The following is a 21,114-nucleotide window of genomic DNA, read 5'->3' as shown; positions in this document are numbered from 1 at the left end:
TATTTATATATATATATGTATATATATATTCTGCTTTGGAAAATATTTTTCTATATGGGCCTGTGTTTTCCCAACTGATGTTCAATCTTTGTACCCTAAGCAACACTGGACCAAATGTTGAGAGATGTTGACTCTTGCACAAGAATGCAAGTTGAGTCTTGTTCAGGATGCATTCTAAACCAACAGCTGAACTTGCTACAGGTTCATTCGACAGCTTTATGAAAAATTATCTGTAGATCCATATATGTCCTTCAACTGATCATATTCTTCCACAAACAAGGGTTAGGTTTAGATATTCGCAATTTACAAATAAATACGTATTTGACTAAGCTCTGTTTTGAATGCAAGACAAATAAATACCAACGCTAAGTTTTTCCTTGTACTTACTGTATATCTAACATGAGTACTTCAACCCATACCATTGTGGCCAAATAAAGAATCCATAGGTAAATCCAATGAGCTAATGAAAGTTCTGATACCTATTTTTTTATACAACAGTTTGTTCCTCTCCAAACATTTTTGGGACTTGACGAGTTAGAACTGTCAGGCCTTCTATTGCATATTCTTAAATGAACTTCATTTTGCTCTTGGATCCAGAAGTTTTAGTTCCACATACCAGCTGAAGGAGTAGGATCGGGGAGAACGAACTGCTCAGTGTGAACAAGAAATACTTAACAAGACATGGGAGCCTGGATGCTCACCTTCACAATCATCAGATGAAGAATCTGTCCGTTACGTCATATGTTTCCCCCGTTGGCACCATTAAAATAATTCATAGACATTAATAGTCTTTTAGGCAAATCATGATTTTGCTGTGGAGGATGCTTGGTTATGGGTAAAAGGTGATGTTTCCACACATTCACTCTCTGCTCCTGCGTCTACTGCGTCTAAGTGGTTGCACTGTTCTAAATGTACCGTTAAATATTCAGGACATTCGTTAATCACACTGGGTTCTTCAATATGGCAACAGAGAACACCTAGCTCTCCACAATGTTTCTAACATGTTAACAACAATCTCTAATATGTGTCTTTAGAATGGTTAGGAAAAAGGGAAAGCTGTTACATGACAAGAACCTGTGTTCCTATTTCCAGATGCCCAAATAGGGTTTCCAAATCCCTATTTCCTGTATCTCCTTGTTCTAAATCTTGACCAAACCTGTCAAAAAGGAGAATCACTGAAACTATTATCCACTAATCAAGGATATTTCTCTGCTATGATTAAGAGCCTTGATTTTGTTCTTATTTTAAGAATATATCTTCAGTTTCAATGGATACATGCAATGTTTGTGTGTATTGGGACACTATATATAAATTATATACAGCATAGAGAAGGGAAGGGACTTGTTTAAAGTTATACAGGTGGTAAATGGCAGAGAGAGGTAAAACCCATATCTTTTTTTTTTTTTTTTAATTTTTTTTTTTCAACGTTTATTTATTTTTGGGACAGAGAGAGACAGAGCATGAACGGGGGAGGGGCAGAGAGAGAGGGAGACACAGAATCGGAAACAGGCTCCAGGCTCTGAGCCATCAGCCCAGAGCCCGACGCGGGGCTCGAACTCACGGACCGCGAGATCGTGACCTGGCTGAAGTCGGACGCTTAACCGACTGCGCCACCCAGGCGCCCCAAAACCCATATCTTTTAAGGAGATGGAAAACAGTTGGAAGTCCATTTGCTCAGTGGGTAATATGGCGGAGTTGTTAAGAGCATGGGCATGGCATCTGAAACAGGTTTATATCTTTGGTTGCTACTTGATACCTTAATGATTTGGTGGGATTAACTGAACCCACCTATTTTTCTGTTTCCCCACATGTAAAATGAGTATCAGCATAGTAACCATTGGTCTGTTATGAATTAAATGAATGCAAAATGCTTACAAGAGTTTCAAACAGACAATATGCTTTCATTGAATACCATTTACAGTCCCTACTGGTACAGCCACTCTGGAAAACAATATGGAGGCTCCTCAAAAAGTTAAAAAATAGAACTACCCTAAGACCCAGCAATTGCACTACTATTTACCCTAAGGATATAAAAATGCCAATTTGAAAAGACACATGCACCCTGATGTTTATAGCACTTTATCAACAATAGTCAAATTATGGAAAGAGTCCAAATGTCCATTGACTCATGAATGGATAGAGAAGATGTGGGGTATATAGAGCAATGACATGGAGGGAGCCAGAGAGTATTGTCCTAAGCAAAATAAGTCAGTTTGAGATTCATACCATATTATTTCAGTCATATTTGGAATTTAAGAAACAAAACAAATGAAAATAATGGGAATCAGAGAGACAAATCAGGAAACAGACTCTTAATTATAGAAAACAGACTGATGGCTACTGGAGGGGAGGTGGGTGGGGGTGGGTTAAATGGGTGAATGGGTGTTAAGGACCGCAATGTGATGAGCACCAGGGGTTGTATGTAAGTGACGAATCACTAAATTCTACAACCGAAACTAACATTATACCTTATGTTAACTAATTGGAATGTAAATAAAAATTTGAAGAAAGAAAAAATTAAACAAATATCATTTGAAATCTAATGACTCCCTTAACCCAAAAGGATTTCAAAGATTGAGCCTGTGACAAATCCTCTATGACCTGCGTCTTTTTTTAGTGTGTAAATACCCCCAAACTCAAAAGGTGCTATTGACAATGTATGTTCTGTATCGTTTCAGATGAATTAACTTTCTGTTTAACTCTGGACTCACCTCAACCTCATGGAAAATCAGAACAACGTCACAGAATTTGTTTTCATGGGTCTGTGGGGAAATAAGCAAATGGAGCTCCTGTTCTTTTTCTGGTTGCTGCTCTGTTACCTGGCTGTCTTAATGGGCAACGTCATCATCTTGCTCACAATCACCTGCAGCCATCTAATCGAACAGCCGATGTACTACTTTCTCTGTCACCTTTCCCTCATGGATCTCTGCTACACCTCCACCGTGGTCCCCAGGCTACTCAGGGACTTAGGCGCCGCAAGAAGAAACATCTCCTATAACAATTGTATGACCCAGCTCTTCGCTGCCCACTTGCTGGCGGGTGTGGAGATATTCATCTTGGTGTCCATGGCTTTTGACCGCTATGTTGCCATTGTCAAGCCCCTGCACTACGCGGTCCTCATGAACCGGCAGAGGTGTAACATGTTGATCTTCATGGCCTGGGCTGTGGGTTTTTGGCACTCCATTGCTCTGTTGCTCATGGTACTCAACTTACCTTTCTGTGGTCCTAATCAGATAGATCACTACGTATGTGATGTGAAGCCTCTTTTGAAACTGGTGTGCAGAGACATTCGTGTTGTTAGTATCTTAGTGATTGCTAATTCAGGGATGGTGGCGGTTTTCATTTTTCTTGTCCTGGTGGCTTCTTACATACTCATATTATATAATCTTAGGACCCGTTCCTCCGCAGGGCGACGCAAAGCTCTCTCCACCTGCAGCTCTCACATAATGGTGGTGGTTTTATTCTTTGTGCCTTGTATCTATATCTATGTTCTACCTGCGGGGAGCGAGAACAAGGATAAGGAAATCTCCGTGTTTTACACTGTGATTGCCCCCATGCTGAATCCTCTCATCTATACCCTGAGAAACACGGAGATGAAAACCGCCATGCGGAAGGTGTGGTCTAAAATGGCACATTCAAATTTCCAGTAAAGGTGGTAATAACTGCACTTCCGACTTTGTGTCCCCAGAGCATATTATTTCAGGTGTTACAGAAAACATATAACTTTTGGGGGGAAGCTGGACCAAATGGCCTCTAACATAGAAGAGCCAAAGAAGGAAGTCACTGCAGTTCAGATTGTAGTCTGCACTCTAAACTTTCCAACTGGTTCCAGATATGGTTGCATGGGTTTGAGGAATGCTAGAAATGCCTTTCTAAAACACATGCCCAATCATATCACTACTCTCTCCAAAGATATGCAAGGAACCCTATATTCCTTGGAACAAAATCCAAACTTCTCGCTGTTTGTGAAAATTTCTCCTGGCCAAACTTGCTAATGTCAGAAGTTACTACATTGGTATAAAGCATGGTGTTACAATGAAAGATATTGGGGCCAGGGAGAGGTGAATGATTATTGACTCTGGTGTGTTTTTATCTCTGTGTCTTGTTAATTTGCTTCATATATGCATCCTCTCCCCTTTTTAAATATTTAGTTAATTTTGAGAGAGAGGGAGAGATAATGAGAGAGAGAGAGGTAGTGCAAGCGAGGGAGGGGCAGAGAGAGAGGGAGACACAGAATCCGAAGCAGGCTCCAGGTCTGAGCTGTCAGCACAGAGCCAGACATGGGCCTGGAACTCATGAACTGTGAGATTATGACCTGAGCTGAAGTCCAACGCTTAACCGACCGAGCCACCCAAGTGCCCCATATGCCTCCCCTTTTCTCAAATATCTATGAAATGAGTACTATTGTACTTTAGAAAGTTGCAATATTACTTTGACTAACACATGTGAAGATTTAGCAGGGCATATGGCTGCTGGAAACGTTACATATTTTCGTTCTTTCTCTACCCTTCCTCATTTATTCCCTGTGCTTGGATGCTTTCAACCAGCTGCACTGGACTTCTCTACATTCTCCAAACATACTCTAAAGTCTGTCAGCGCTATGACTATTTCTTCTCTCTTCTCTGCTTATAATGTTGCCCCCACTATGCCTTAGTGTTCATGTCTTACCTCTAAGTCAGACTCTTGATGTTTTCTTATTCCGGAAGATTTTGCTGACTCATGGACAGACCAGAAGCATTTCTGATGTGTTCTTTTGTTGATATGAAGCTGTACATCTCCTCCTTTTAAAATAATCCTGTGCCCCATATTAGTGTTTCTTCTTATGTGTTTTTCCAGTTTGATTGAGCCAACTCAAAGAAGTGGTATATATTTATTTTCTTTTATCTGTTTTCTAGCAATAAACCCATGGAAATTAAGAAGTTAACAGGTAATGAATTACTTTCAAAGATACTATCTTCTCTTTTTATTGGCCTTTATACATTGTTCTCACATATCCAGCACTTCCCCTTATGTTATGAGCTATCATGCATTAATAATAAAATGTGTAATGCCAGAAAGGTTAAAACTTCAACATACATTCCCTGTAGCAATCAGGGATGAAGTCCAACAGACTGTAAGCCCCCTATAATATCTTTTTTCTTATTTTCTGCATTTTGAGGTACTACTATTTTAATTTTCATTTATTCCTTGTCCTCTGAATCACATAGCCTGGGTCTTGGTTCCCATTTGTATAGACATTTCTCTCTGTGAAAGTATTTGCCTTTCTCAGCAGAACGATTGCATCGTTTTCACAGTTTCCTCGATTGAATTACTCCTGCCCCAGAGCCAAGGAGAAGTCCAGGACAAAACATAAATGAGATAGTGTTTGCTCTAATGTCAGGAAATCTTCCTTTGATAGTTCTATTTTTAGAACTTTTCACACATCGAATTACTTTTTTGTTCTTCATGGATCCAGGAAAACCTGTGGCTTATCAAAGATAAACATTTTATTTCATAGGAAATCAAGTCTGTCTAGTCATAGTTTGGTTTGAACTGGCTTAATATAGTAATTCTCCAAAGAATATTTGGATTATTTTTAATATAGAAATGTAGTGTGTATATTTGTTCCTGTGTATGTGTGATAATTCTGTGTTTGTGTGTGTGTGTGTGTGTGTGTGTAGTAGGGGGCAGGTTGATGGTATTGAGGATGGGTCAGAGGAAATACTTGACCCATCAGAAAGAATGCTACACAACAAAACCAAAACATTTTCTTATCATATGTTTTTTTCTCAAGAATTCATAAGATTTTATTGGTAAAAAATTATGACTGTTTTATATAGTAAGCCCACCAAAAATATACTGAGCTATATTTTGTGTGTATATATATATGTTATCCAGTGTGTGTATATATATATATGTATATATATACACACACTGGATAACTTAGTTATCCAGTTATAAGTTGTTCTTTCTAGAATTCTCTTTCCAGTCTGTAGAACAATATTTAATAACTTCAAAAATACCTGGAATCTCATTTTTTAAAATCTTTTTTAAAATCTTTATTTATTTTTGAGAGAGGGACAGCGTGAGTAGGAGAGGGGCAGAGAAAGAGGGAGACACAGAATCTAGAGCAGGCTCCAGGATCTGAGCTGTCAGCACAGAGCCCAACATGGGGCTCGAACTCATTAACTATGAGATCATGACCTGAGCTGGAGTCAGACACTTAAGCAACTGAACCACCCAGGCACCCCTAAAATCTCGGTTTTATAAGTAAATCCATGTACTCCATAAAACAGAAGGTTTTAGAAGGTGATTAGAAAAGAAGGATAAATAGAACAAAATCAATTCTCAGCAGAGAACTGAGACAAATGCAGGGATTGGGGTTGTAAGTGAGTCACTTATACACATGTCTAATAAGGATGATCCTGTGTTTTTGTGTTATGGGTAGAGATATGACCAGCTACCTCCTTCTGTGTGGTGACACAAGCCAGCTTGAGTGAAGCTTGGTCAACAAGATGCCTTATACTGAAATGGACAACCAGTAAAACATGAGCTCTGATATCCATCATTCTGACATGCTAGAATCTCTCATTTCCTCAGGGTTACTCTACTGTAAAAGGCTGGAAGCCAGCAGTAAACACATAAAAACCCGTTTCTTTCACACACAGAAGGCACAGCGTTCTTTTTCATATGTTCATGGTAGCTCTTTGAGTGAATCTTTTTAACCTCTGGAAGCTCGTGTTCTTATTGGAACCACAGAACTAACTCTATTTATCTCACAATATGTTCAGTTGTGAGATAAAACGATACAAGGAAGTTAAAGCACAAAATAAACTCTCAGTAAGTTCTAGCTATTTTTGTTGTTTTGTACCAGATAATTTCCTATAAAAGTTGATCTCCTAAAGTTTTACATGTATTAAGGAAATTTTTCATATATGAAATTGTGTGTGAGGGAGGAGAATTGGTTCACCTCGTGTCAGTGTGCACATTTTGGACTGAGCCAACTAACCTGCAGAAATGAAGTAACACAGGACTCAGCCAAATGGTAACCAGAATAAAAGTTGGGCTATATATTGAGACTGGATGTCCCTTCATATTTTATTATACTCTCACTTAACGATTATATATATATATATATATATATATATATATATAAAGATATATATATATAAAGATATATATATAAAGGATATAAATATATATACATATATATATATAAAGATATGTATATATATATAAAGGATATATATATATATATATATATATATATATATATATATATATATAAAGGATAGATTGTTTCTTCTTGAATCTTTCCTTTTCTTCTGGTCTCTAGTCCCCAACCATCTATTTCATCAGTATTGGTCCCTGGCAACAAATACTTTGGGTTCCAGTCCTGATATTACAGGTCACTAACTTTATTCATCTGTCTGCTCTACCCACATACGTTACTCTGGATAACGATGCACATTGGACGGTACCGCGTGTGTTTGGTTCTGTGTGTCCCTCCCCAAGTCAGATCTTTCTGAAGCTACTATAAAAGGAAAATTCCAAAATGGAGCAAGCAAGCCTACTTAACATAGTCTCTTTTTACAAATAGGATCAGGAGGCCATAAGTAAGGAAGCGTTTAGGCACATCTGCATTGGAGAAACCATGGAGATTTTTGAACTTTTCAGAGAGCTGGCAGCCTTTAGCCTGGACTTAACTTCCTTCCTCCTCATGACACCTGAGTCATCAGCATTCTTTGCTTCTAAAAGTGTTCCAATCCTTCATTTGCATATTAACCCAACCAATCCCAGTTACCCTAATTCCAATCTCTGTTTTGCAGAAGGGACCTGAATGAGAATTACACTCATAGCCTTTTGCCTCTATAACTCTGCCTCTCTTTGTCTTCCTGGGAACGCAGTTTAGGTTCCTACCAGAATCTGTGCCTCCCCAATTACAAGTGCAGTTGCCCAAATAAATGTTTCTATGTTATAACTTTCAGTGAATTTTTTCTTAGTCAATACTAGCTTAATACTATTCCACGCTATATTATTTTTCTTTGGAAAGTAAGACGAACACAAGGCAGGCAGAGCTTCTGAATTGCTCTGTCCGAATAGAGCATTAGGGAACCTTCAGGGAAACTGCTGGACACAGGCTAACACAAAGATAAGAAGTAAGGGGGTACTAGGGTGCCTTTCTCAGTTAAGAGTCCAACTCTTGATTTTGGCTCAGGTCATGAGATCAAGCCTCACTTTAGGCTCTGCACTAGGCCTGGACCTGCCTAAGATTCTCTCTCTCCCTCTCCCTCGGCCCACTCCCCACCTCCCCACCCCCTCGCTCTCTTTATCTCTTGAAAACAAAAAAGATAGATGTAAAAAGGATAAGATGTAAAGTTATATCCAGAAAATGCCCAAATGCCCACAGGCACTAGGGCCAGTCTCATGGAGAGCAATACAGAGGCCTTTGGTGAAGATGTGTTCAGGGATGCCTCTGGGAATGTAATTTCTTAAGACTTTCAAAGACCTATAAATTCTTGTGTTGTCATATGTTATATTCTGCTTTTCCAAATCAGCTTTCCTTTAGGGATAGGCATACAATAAATGAAATTCTAAAACTTAAAATGTGTGTTTGTTTTTGTAAGAATTTCAAAATACTTCATGTTTTTCTTTTTTTTCTTTTTCTTTTTTTTGTAGTCTGAAGGTCCATTTCTTACATCCCTGATGGTTAATGAGTATTTAAACTCCACCCCCTCCCCTTGCAGATGTATAAAATGTTCTAAGACATGCTGAGGTTCTCAAGATAATTTTGGAGAATTGACCTACACATGTTTGCGTGACTGGTGTATAAATCTCTGCCTTTTTCTTTCAGCTTTAGACACTGGAGAAGAATCAGTAGAGTGAGTACCTCAGGAGGGGGCTCTCCTGATTTGGTCTAAAACTAATCTTACAGCCCCTGAGATCTAATGATCAGTGAATTAACCATGCCGCTTCCTTTGGAGATGCTCCACCATCTGCTTCGAGGTGGTTCTATGCTATTTAAGTTTATTCCATTTAATTTCATTCTTACACTGTATTTTCTGTGGAAGCACAAGATAATTGGATTACTATAAAAATAATGTAAATAACTTTAGTCTTATTGTACATTATTCGCAGGCAGAATTCCACGGGTGAACAAGAATAGGTGAGTCGAAGTTAAGGAAATCTTCAAGTTTCAGCAAAAGGTATTGAGTCCTTTCCTGGTGCTTTTATATATTTCCCCCATATTCTTATGAAGGAATAGCCCAGCTTTTATGACTGCATATCCCAATGATGAGTTATTTTCTAACTTTCAAAAATTTTGCTACCCTAAAATGGACTAGATTTGTTTGATTGAATTAAGTTAGCTTTATAGCGGGCCATATTCTGGTATCATTAGGAGGAAATATGAACTTACAGTGGAAACTACTTTGAGAGCAATAATTCTTGTTGTTTTAATAGCACAGTCAAAATGCAGCATTTTTATGCAATACGACCAAACTAATAAAGTAATAATCTGACTGGATTTTTAGAGTACAGGAAAATTGCATGCTAATGGTTAGCATTAAGAAATGACCAAAGACCAGAAGGTTTAATGTTGATGGAGTCCAATTTACCAACTTTATCTTTAATGGATTGTGTTTTTTGGGTCATTCAGATTTATATATTACATACTTTTCTATACTTTGATAAAAAGTTTTAAACACCGAAAAAAGAAATGACTAAAGACAACTAATTGTTTAGAGTAAATTTGTTTCTTTTTACTAAAAGATTGCTCCAAATTGAAATTTATCATGGTCATCCTCATTAACATATAGTGATAGTTTCAGGTTTCTTGTTTCCTTGTTAGACTGGTTATATATGTATGCATGGCAATTTCAGAAACTCCTCACTCAAAAAAAGAGAAAAAGTATACGGAAGATAATGTGTAGTTTTGAACCACGTATGACCCTGGCGTATTTCATATTATTTTTTATTCCTCATTATATTTTTGCCTTATGTAATAGTTTATCGATTCTATAAATGTGGGCCGTGAAGCTTTAAGAGGTTAGCAATAACTTCAATGTTCATAAATGACATGGAAGGGGAGAAAGTGAATTCTGCTTATGAGTTCTTATTAAAAGTTATTGGTCTATAAGAAAGGAAGACATTAATAAAGTTAGTAAGAAAAATGTTTGCATAGTGTCTTTACTCAAATGGGGTGATCGACTTCTCACAGAACATGGGCCAGATTACCCAGATTTTAAACTCTACGCTTCAATTCTAAATAACTATATTTAAAGTGAAATAAGGCGAATATAAGGGCATATTTCACTTCATATTGTAGACATATTTAGGTAATTGGTTTTCTTTTAACGTTCAAATTATTACTGTATAGAAGCACAATTTGAATCAAAACAGTTCACCATTCAGTAATTATACTTCTCCATGTTTCTACATCTTTCTTGTTCTGTGATTCCAACCACCTTTAGAAGGAGTGCATAATATTTCTTCCTCTCATCACTTATGATTTCAATTATTTGACAAATTGGAAGATGTGGTCAAGAATCTACTGCGTGTTTCAACGACAATAATCCTCTCACTGGGCTGCATCCACATGTCCCTTTTACTTCAGCTAATAGCAGTGATTATAATAGCACTTTCCCCAGATTTCAGATCAGAGTTTCAGAGCTATTGTGGATGAAACATTTGTGATAATCTAGAAAACAAGCCAAAATCCTATCTGAAAGAATACACATTTTGCTAAAAATGACCTAAAATTATCTCAAAATGATTTGGAATCAAGAAGGCTGGACCCCATGTTTATATCCCCCCAAATATTCACAAACATAGACTGGGTGATTGGTAATCTGTGACCTTGCATACTTTTTAAAATTGGGACGCGATTCAAAGTGTTTCCCCTCACTGCTGGCCTCTGGGACACCCCGTTGTCTTGCTCTGCTCACAAGCGTGGGATACAGCCCCCGACTGACTGGGAATCCAGATATCTGTCCTCCATAGAATATTACTTTCTGCTGTTAATAAATTACTTAGAATATCTTGATCTGAGTCTCTTTTATTGAAAATCAGGGGTTTGGATACGTCAAGTGATATCCATTTTACGTTGTTGACCAACCGACTTATCTCACAATTAACTTTAAGTCAATTTGTTTTAGGTAAACACATCTATCTGTCAAGTACACAGCATGCCATCTCCTACATTAGGAATCAGCATTAACTATAATAAGGTAAGGAGAAAATTGATCAATAAATCATAAAATTATGAACCTCTACTTAAGAACAGGTCACTATTGAACACGATGAACTTGATAATTATTTTTGGTTTGTTAAGAACAATACAGAGGTTAGGAAGCCTTGTAGCAATAATAAGTCATCGTGGGAAGAGACTGAGTTTTTTTCTTCTTGATGAAATGAGGTTGAATGATAATTTAAAATAGAATTAGTTTCTCATAGTATAGACCATTTTAAATGCTGCACCAATTACCCACTTACCATCTAAACTGATCTTAAGGACAAAAGTTTGAATTTGTGTGTCATGGGATATGATGGCTTCTAAATAGTTTTGCTACAGTAGCATTTGGTGGTTTTTTAAAAATGTTGATCTATTATTGAGAGAGAGAGAATGACAGAGCGAGCAGGGGAGGGGCAGAGAGAGGGGGGACAGAGGATTTGAAGTGGGCTCTACGCTGACAGCAGAGAGCCAGATCCCGAGCTCACACTCATGAACCGTGAGATCGTGTCCTGAGCCCAAGTCAGACACTTAACCAACTGAGCCACCCAGGTGCCCCTATAGTCTCTGTTTTTTTAATAGTCATCCAGAGTGCCAAGATAAGGTGGCTACATCGGGTCAGACAAAGGTGGAAAGTGTGGAATAGTGTTTGCATCTCATGGAGTGTCAGTTCAGTCCTCAGCACTGGAGAAAACGGCTCCCGGAGCGCATTCTCTCTATCCTACACACTATTTCCCCCTACATAAATAATATCTCAAGGTTGTCCAAAAGATGCAAATTTGTGAATCTTTGATCCATTCATTAATACAACATCTAGTTGCTGAGTTTTGAAACAAATCTGTCTTGGAGCTACATTCTGTATCATCTTCCTTTGTTGAATTTTATCGCCTAGAGTGAAATTCTTAGGAAAAGTCATGAAATATGAACAATGCACGTATGCTTGGGCAATTTCTTTTTATCTTTCATTTATCACTTGCCATCACAAATTTAGATTAATTTTAACCACTTTTTAAATTTTAACTTGTAAACTGTAAATTGGATAAATTAATAAATTGGTTTTATTTCTTAGAACTTTAATCCATTGTCAGTCTATTTGCTGCTTAGTGTTCAACCATTCTTTGCTTTTAATGTACCTAAAACTATTTTAGTATAAGGTGGGCTACTGGTATGTTTATTGACAGGACAAGGAAGTTCATCCTTTAAACAAATTAAACAATTCAAGCTGATGTATTTCTTCCCTTTTTTTTTCAAGCTTTTTATCAAATTCCAATTAGTTGACACACAGTGTAATGTTAGTTTCAGGAGTAGAATCTAGCAGTTCAACATTTACATACAACACCCTGTGCTCATCACAGCAAGTGCCGTCCCTAATCCCCAAATGTGGAATTTAAGAAACAAAACAGATGAACACAGGGGAGGAAAAAGAGAAAACCAAGAAACAGACTCTTAACTACAGAAAACAAACTGACATATTTTTAATAAATTTTATTCCCAAGGATACTCCCAAATCAAACAGGAAATTTGTCCAGATAATTCTGGGAAAAAAAAAAAAAAAAAAAAAAAAAAAAGTTGACTCTATGGATAAAAGCCTGCATTTTAAAATGTGCACAATTTTTTAAAGGACGTAAATTATACTCTTTTTGTTATCTAATTTACAAAATTAACAATAGCTAATTTTTTAACATCAAACTAACATTTAAATGTTCCATAATCATTATTGTTAATGTTGAAAAGTTAACATCATTTTCCCCATTATACAATTATTTACAATAGATTTCTAAAATGAGAGAAATAGGGGTGCCTCGGTGGCTCAGTCAGTTATCGTCTGGCTTTCGCTCAGGTCATGATCTCACAGATTGTGAGTTCAAGCCCCACGTTGGGCTCTGTGCGGACAGCTCAGAGCCTGGAGCCTGCTTCGGATTCTGTGTCTCCCTCTCCCTCTCTCCCCTCCCTTGCTTGTGCTCTCATCCTCTCTCTCTCAGAAATATTAAATGAATAAACTGAAACTAAACTAAACTAAACTAGACTAGACTAAAATAAAAGAAAAAGAAGTGTAAATCTATGTATCAGGAAAAATTAATTTTACTCATTCAATGGCGTCAATTTACTTTTTTAGTGAATTTTAATTATTGTTGCCATGCTGCTAATTGTTTTTATAAAGATACATGTTTTCTTTCTTTTCAGGTGTTTAACCCATTCGTTTATAATATACGCCAGTCTGAAACAGATGGAGAGTCAGAGGAATGTCTCAGAATTCATTCTTTTGGGACTTTCATATGACCATCGCACACAAATATTTTGCTTTGTGTTCTTCTTACTCTGTTATGCTGCTCTCTTGGTAGGAAACCTTCTGATCCTTATCTCTATTCGATGCAGCCCTCTTTTCCACCAACCAATGTACTATTTCCTCAGCCACTTATCCTGTATGGACATCTGCTTCACCTCTAGCGTTACACCCAAATTCATTGCTGACCTCCTAGTGGGAAGAAAAGCCATCTCCTATGGTAACTGTATGTTACAGGTCTTTACCATGCACTTCTTCGGAATGACTGAAGTCTTAATCCTCACCGTCATGGCCTTTGATCGCTACGCTGCCATCTGCAAACCTCTCCACTACCTGCTTGTCATGAACAGAGCAAGGTGCAATCTCCTCGTCTTAGCTGCTTGGGCTGGTGGGGCCGCGCACTCCTTTCCTCAATTTTTTCTGGTAATCAGGTTGCCCTTCTGTGGTCCTAATGAGATTGACCACTATTTTTGTGACATTTTTCCTTTGCTAAAAGTTGCCTGTGCTGACACCTATGTCACCGGTGTCCTTTTGGTTGCCAATTCAGGAATGGTTACCTTAGTGGCATTTGTGGTCTTGTTTTTTTCTTATGTCATTATATTATTCACTTTAAGAAATCATTCAGCCAAAGGAAGGCGCAAAGCCCTCTCTACCTGTGGGTCGCATATCACTGTGATAGTTTTATTTTTTGGGCCTTCGGTCTTTGCCTACCTTCGGCCTCCAACCACTTTCCCTGAGGATAAGGTATTTGCTCTGTTTTACACCATCATCGCTCCGATGTTCAATCCCTTCATCTACACTCTGAGGAACTCAGAGATGAAAAACGCCATGAGAAATGTCTGGAATCAAACATTGGAACTCAATATCTTTTATACAAAACAGAGGGGCAGCTAGGTACGGATAGGGGAGAGAGGAAACCATTTCACAGAGTAATTTTTCCACTGGTAACATTTTATGAGTGACAGAAATAGGACGTGGAGTTTCATAGTGACTAAAAAGAAATAGTAAGTCATCCATACAAAATATAAGCTTAAAACTTAGTTCATCTTGCGGGCTTTGAGATGTTATTAACAGGTTGATATGCACAAAATCAGTTATATGCATAGTTAAGACAATGTTATAGGAGCCGAGAATTGTGATGTGAAAAAGAAAATTGGAGTTATCTTGCGTTAGAAAATGCAGGTTTGGTGGCCAGACCACATGATGAGCCATTCTGTATGGCAAAGAGACGGTTAAAGTCCATGATTTTAAGACCAAATTTTGGTTTATGATAGGATCGTCACCTAAATGAACTCCAGAGGCATTTAGAAATTAATTACATAGCAAGAAGTGGGCATAATGAAATATGATTTAAAGTGATTCTGTGGTTTTAACTCTGGACTTCACATTGGAAATAAAAATAAACTAGTAAAGGGCCACCTGAGTGGTGCAGTCAGTTTGGTGTCTGACTCTTGGTCTCAGCTCTTGTTGTGGTCTTGCCGTTTATGGGTTTGGGCCCCGTGTTGAGCTCTGGGCTGGTGGTGTGGAGCCTGCTGGGGATTCTGTCTCTCCTCTCTGCCCCCCCCCTCAACCCACCCCGCCACTGTGCTCACTCTCTCTCTTTCTCTCTCTCAAAATAAATAAATACACTTAAATTTTTTTTTAATGATAAGAAATAAACTAGTAAACATAGAGTGAAATCAATTACTCAAGATACTAAAAACACACTCACTGATTTTCTACATATTGGTCCATTAAAAAAATCCATACAGGAACTGAATCATAAAATGCCAGAAATTAGGAGGACGGACACTGTTTATAAGATCCAGAGTCTTTCTTATTTACACAAGAAGTGAGTTCAAACAAACAAACTTCAATCAAAAAACCCTCTGATACAAATCATGGAAATGAGTGGAAATGGCAGATCATCTTTGAAACGAACATGAGGATTCTCTAGCAAAACCTGAAACAAATTTGATGAAATGTGTTCATTTGTATCTCTAATAAGATGCAAAAATAAATGCTTTCTTTGAAAACAGGAAATATCACAAAACGGAAGAGATTGTGCAACCAGATTATATGAACAGAATGACAATGAAAATACACGAATAGTTTTAGCCTATGTAAATGCAATACTAAAATTACAATGATTATAAAGGCCTTATATACAGAAGGATAGAAAAGTGGAAAAGTTTATGAGGAAGATGTAATTCAATAGAGTTTTTATAACAGAGAAATTGGACAGATAATCAGTTTGTCAAGTTACTAATAAAACAAAAATATTGCCAGATTGAAAAGTTCAAGCTTTACCCTTTATTTAATGTGTTGCTTTTAACCAAATTTACTCAACTTACCTTTCGGGGGTCCTAACCAGGTAGATCACCACATCTGTGATGTGAAGCCCCTTTTGAAACAGGTATGCAAAGATATTTGTGTGGTTAGTGTCTACGCGATTGTTAATTCTGGGATGTTGGTGGCAGACATATTGTTGCCCTGCTGGCTTCTTACCTACTCGTGTGCTTTAACCTTAAGACCCGCTCCTCTTCAGGGTACTGCAAAGCTCCACCTGCAACTCTCACATAACGGTGGTAGTTTTGTCCTTTGCCCCCTGTGTCTATCCTTATGTTCTACATGTGGGGTTTTACACAGTGATTGCCTCCATGCTGAATCGTCTCATCTCTACCCTGAGAAACATGGAGATGAAAACCAGCATGCGGAAGGCGTGGTCTAAAATGGCCCATTCAGAATTCATGTACATGAGTGATATTCATCGTGCTTTTGATCCTGTGTAGCAAAGGCATTTAACATTTGAGGTGATGTAGAAAGTACATAAGCTTTGCCTGGACACTTGGGCTAAATTACCCATGACTGCTGTCACATGAGTCAAAGAAACAAGTTACTGGGAATCAGATTACAATCTGCACCTTGAAAGATCCAGCTGGTTCCACGTGTGCCCACTTGCATGTGAGGAAGCTAAAAATGTCCTGAAGCATCTCTCTGATCCTATGACTCCCCTCTCCAAAAGTTTGTAAGAAATCCCATTTTCCTTGGAATGAAATCCAACCTTCCTGCTTGTTAGAAATCTTCCATAAGTTATCTGAGTCTAATTTGCCGATCTCAGAAATCACTACGTTGGTAGAAAGTGTGGTATTACAATGATAGGCTTTAGGGTCAGGGAGAGCTGGGTGATTCCTGACAGCTTTTATCTCTGGGTCTTGACATTGTGCTCTAATTATATTAGTCTCTCTTTTAAAAAGATATTGTACTTCGCAAAGATGTAATATTACTTTGGCTAACATGTGTGAAGTTTTAGCAAGGCACATGGCTACCAGAACCTCATGTGAGTTATTTTTCTTTTGTTTGCTTTTCTCTCTGTGTGTCCCTAAGCTCAGAAGCTTTCATCCAGGTACACTGGGTCCACGTCCATTCTCCAAACATATTCTAGAACCTATCAGCTCTGTGGCTTTACTTCAGCCATTCTTCTGCTTGGGATTCCTCACCCTCAGGCTCGAGGGTCCATGTCTTACATGTAATTCACACTCGTGGTGTCATGTCATTCAGGAAGACTAGATGTATGAATGCAATATGAATGTTATATGAAATGTAAAGGTACAAGACATGTGGAGTAACACGTAGAAGATCTCTGTGACCTTGAATTGGAGACGCAAATTTTCTAAACGTGTGGAGCAAAAGTGTCTGTAAAAAAAGATGATTTGTGCTTCATCAATATTAAGACTATGCAGGAGAACTACTATATAAAGAAAGATGAACTAAATAGTGGCAGACGTAAATGCAATTAGTAGCTGTGTCTGAAGGTGTGTACAGGGCAAGGTTAGAGATACGACTGGCTATCTCCTGCTGTAGATTGCTACAGGCTAGCTCTTGAGAACAGCTCGGTCAACACTGGGCATAACGTTGAGGTGGACTAGTTGGAAATCACTGGGCCCTGATGTCCTTGATGCCAAAGTTGTAGAATCTTTCATTTACTCAGGGTTCTTAACCTTTTAAAGCCTGGAAGCAAGCACTAAACTTAGAACAACACGTTTTCTTGCTTCAGATCTTTCCTGGCTAGTTGAGCTAGTTACTTAACCTCCAGGACCCTCCGTGTTTTTATCTACCAGTAAAGCTAATAATACTTGTGTCAAAATATGTGTTATTATAAGCATTGAATAATATGATGAACCCGATCTGCCCAATCATCTCTCAGTGTATTTTTGCTACTGTTTGGCTAAGTTGTTTGATCTGAAACAGATTAAACATTATAAAATTTGATTTTCTGACATTTTTTGTGTGAGAAAACTTTACATGAATGGTAGAGAGAGACTGTCTGGTTTCAGTGCCTGCAGATGAGACTGAGTCTGAATGACTTGTGAAGAGTCAGTGAGCACAGAAAGAACCGGATGTTAAACACAATAAAAGCTCTGTGGTTCTTTGCTCCCTTCCTCTGATTTTTCCATATCATGTTTGTTTTTCCTCCTTGCCAAGTTATGAGGAAGAGATGTTTACTCTTATCTTTTCTTTTGTCTTCCATTTTTCAACATGTATGTCATCAATGGTAACCTCATACCAAGTATGATATCACAAGTCATTGATTTTATTTATCTATCTGCTCCGCACACCAAGGATCTTGATGATCCCGCAAAAGGACTGTAAGCGGCCATCTTTGATTCTCCTTGTCCTACCTCATCTCAGATTTTCCAGAAAGGGAACCTGACCCTATTACAGCTTAAAATTTCCCTGCTATTCCTCAGAAATTTGGAAGAACACAGGGCAGCCAGGGTTTCACGAATTGCTTTGACTGTAGCCTTTTTGGGCCTGTGGGGGAAACGGGCCAAATTGTTTTCCAAAGAGGCAAATATGGAAAGTTCATACCCAAGAGCACCAAGCACATTACTATCGACGGTGGCTTTGGCAGCACTTGGGCTAAGATGTGTCTAGAAATGCCTTTGGGAATATAATTACACAGAGCTTTCAAAGACCTATTAATTCTTGCCACCTCAGTTTGTATTCTGTTCCTCTGAACCAAACTGTCCTCGGGTGTAGACATAAAATAAATGCACGATTCCTGGGACCTAAATACTTGTGTTAGCTTTTGCAGGAATATAAAAATACATGTTGCCTATTTTTTCTTCCGAGCTCTTACTAAGAAGTTAAATCAGCCTTCAATATTCCTGCTTTTCTGGGGGCTGAAGATCCACTTCTTCATCACTTCGTCTTAGTGAATATTTGAAGTCCGCTTCCCTGGTAAACTGTAGAGGGTTTCAGACATGTTGAAATTTTCCAGATATTTGCAGAGAATTAACCTGAATGTGTTCGAATTATGGGTTTGTAAACTCTCTGCAACGTATTCCAGATTTCGGTGCTAGAGACGAACTGGCAGAGTGAGTGTCCGAGGACGGAATGCTTCCTGATGCATGCCCAAGCTAACCCGACAGCCACTCGATCTCATGGTTAGTGAATTACCCTTGTCACCTTGGTTTGGGAAGGGTCCCACAACACATGTGCTAGGCTAATTGTGTGTGCGTATGTGTGTGTGAGACAGAGGAGGGGGAAAGAAAAAGAGAGAGAGAGAGAGAGTGTTTTTAAGTATTTTGTTTATTTCTTTTGTTTTTTGAGAAAGAGGGAGTGGGGGCATTGGAGAGGCAGAGAGAGAGGGAGAATCTCAAGCTGACAGCACAGAGCCCAACGCGGGGCTCGAACTCACGACACTGAGATCATGACCTGAGCTGAAATCAAGAGTCAGACACTTAACTGACTGAGCCACCCAGGTGCCCCGATTATGTGTACTTTGTATTTATTCTATATAATTTCATTTGAGGTCTATAACTTCTTTTGCAGCATAGGATAATTAGATTACGATAACAATGTTTTGGCATCCTTTAGTTTCAATTGCGCATTACCTACAAGCAAAATTCCCTTTCTGGGGAACAGGAGTAGAGCTAGATAAAGCATTTTCAAGTGGGCGGTGAATTTCATCGTGTCCCCAACTCTTGTTTAATGGCATCCTTCATATTACCATTAAGAAACAGACCAGCTTATACTTGAATATGTACAATAACAAATTGTTTTCTTTTATTTCAAAACATCTGCCCTCCTAAATTGGTTTTATCTGAGTCAACTATGGTGAGTTTATCTACATTCTGTTACACTAAGAGAAGATTTGAACGTATGATAGTAACTTGTAGTTACGTATAAGACCTTCTATTCCTTTATGGACAGCATGATCCAAAAAGTACACATAATTTGGATTCAATAATACCAAAAAATAAAGTAATCGTTTGAGTACACTTTTTAGACAAACATGCTAAGATAACCAATAGATTAGGATGTTAACTATTTTCAGTAACAGATTGTTGAAATCGGCGTTTACCTGATCCTACTTGTCAAATCCATGTTATGTATCTTCTTCATTTCCTTAGTTTTGCTGCTGGTCGAATGTGTGTGCATGACAATCTGTGATTCTAACCTAATCGCTCGGAGAGGAAAGACAGTGAGAGAAAAATGTTTTGAACCACACGTGTCTTGGGCTATTTCATATCACCTCATGTATTCCTCATCAGAATTCTGAATTTTGTAATGATACGTCAGTTGTAAAATGAGTGTGATGATGCTTAAAGAGACTAAAGAATTCACTCAAGGATTGCCCTGGTCAGTTTGAGATTCCAACTCTTTCTATGTTGCTACTGTTTCGGCCACTTGTTCAGTGGTTGCCCGAAGTCCTTTATTGACCCATTGTGATTTCAGTTTTCCCATAAGAGGGTTCCTTAGTATCGCTATATTGTTTGATGATAGTAATTCTCCTCAACTGATTTTTTCCCCTCTTCGCTTTCACCCCTGCTAACAGCATTGATCATACATCATGGGCAGGGTTGTGAGCTATTATAGGTTAAATTCCAATAATGATCTAGAAAACAAGCAGGCATTTTTTTTAATTTTACTTATTTATTTAGAGAGCCTGCACAAGTAGAGGAGGGAGAGAGAGAGAGAGGGAGAAAGAGAGAGAAAGAGAGAATCTGAAGCAAGCTCCAGGTTCCCAGCTGTCAGCACAGAGCCTGATGTGGGGCTCGAACTCACAAACCATGAGATCACGACCTGAGCTGAAGTCAGACACTTAACTGACTGAGCCACTCAGGTGCCCCAGAAAACAAGGAGGAATCTTGACGAGGAATTTGCATTTTTGTAAGGCTGAAGGCAAAGAATTTCAAATGTTTTAGAATCAGAGGATTCTAGAATACATATCTATCTTAAATATTCCCTATCTCTTTACTTATAGAAGTATTCAAAAGACACATGGGGCATCTGTGAACCCATCATATTGCATATATTTTTCTACTCCGATGAGGAATCAAAACAGTCTTTTCACTGCTGCCCTTCATGGCATCTGTCAGCACTCTGCCTTGGAACATAGCCCCAGATTGAGGAAGAAACAGGATTTCTGCCTCTTAACATTCATAGTGTATTACTTTTCAAACCTGAGAAATTACTCAGATTCTCTTGATATGTTTCTTCTATCTAGAATCAGAGATTTGAATCGGTCAAGTGATTTCCATATGTATATTGCTCACAGTCTACTGAAATAATGGTTGCCTGTAAATCAGTTTGTTTTATATCAAGAAGTGTATCTGAAAATTAACATTCTTTC

At 38.2% G+C, this 21,114-nt stretch overlaps 2 protein-coding genes across 2 annotated transcripts; both read left to right on the top strand.

Moving 5' to 3' along the window:
- The first annotated feature begins 2,720 nt into the window (after positions 1-2,720).
- On the top strand, positions 2,721-3,650 carry LOC147576496 (olfactory receptor 4P4-like). The gene has a single exon (XM_086679387.1). The coding sequence runs from the start codon at positions 2,721-2,723 to the stop codon at positions 3,648-3,650; it is 930 nt and encodes a 309-aa protein (XP_086535513.1).
- A 9,786-nt stretch (positions 3,651-13,436) lies between these two features.
- On the top strand, positions 13,437-14,387 carry LOC147576495 (olfactory receptor 4P4-like). Its single transcript, XM_086676395.1, has one exon. The coding sequence runs from the start codon at positions 13,437-13,439 to the stop codon at positions 14,385-14,387; it is 951 nt and encodes a 316-aa protein (XP_086532521.1).
- Positions 14,388-21,114: the final 6,727 nt, after the last annotated feature.

Source organism: Puma concolor, chromosome D1 (assembly GCF_028749965.1).
Source record: "Puma concolor isolate L17-30 chromosome D1, mPumCon1.1.hap2, whole genome shotgun sequence".
Lineage (NCBI taxonomy): Eukaryota > Metazoa > Chordata > Mammalia > Carnivora > Felidae > Puma > Puma concolor.
Note: the sequence above shows the minus strand (reverse complement) of the source record. Positions and strands in the feature narration are given on the sequence as shown.

What these genes read in the sequence shown, in the direction of transcription:
- LOC147576496 (XM_086679387.1), top strand. Translation starts at nt 2,721, where the DNA reads ATGGAAAATCAGAACAACGTCACAGAATTTGTTTTCATGGGTCTGTGG.
- LOC147576495 (XM_086676395.1), top strand. Translation starts at nt 13,437, where the DNA reads ATGGAGAGTCAGAGGAATGTCTCAGAATTCATTCTTTTGGGACTTTCA.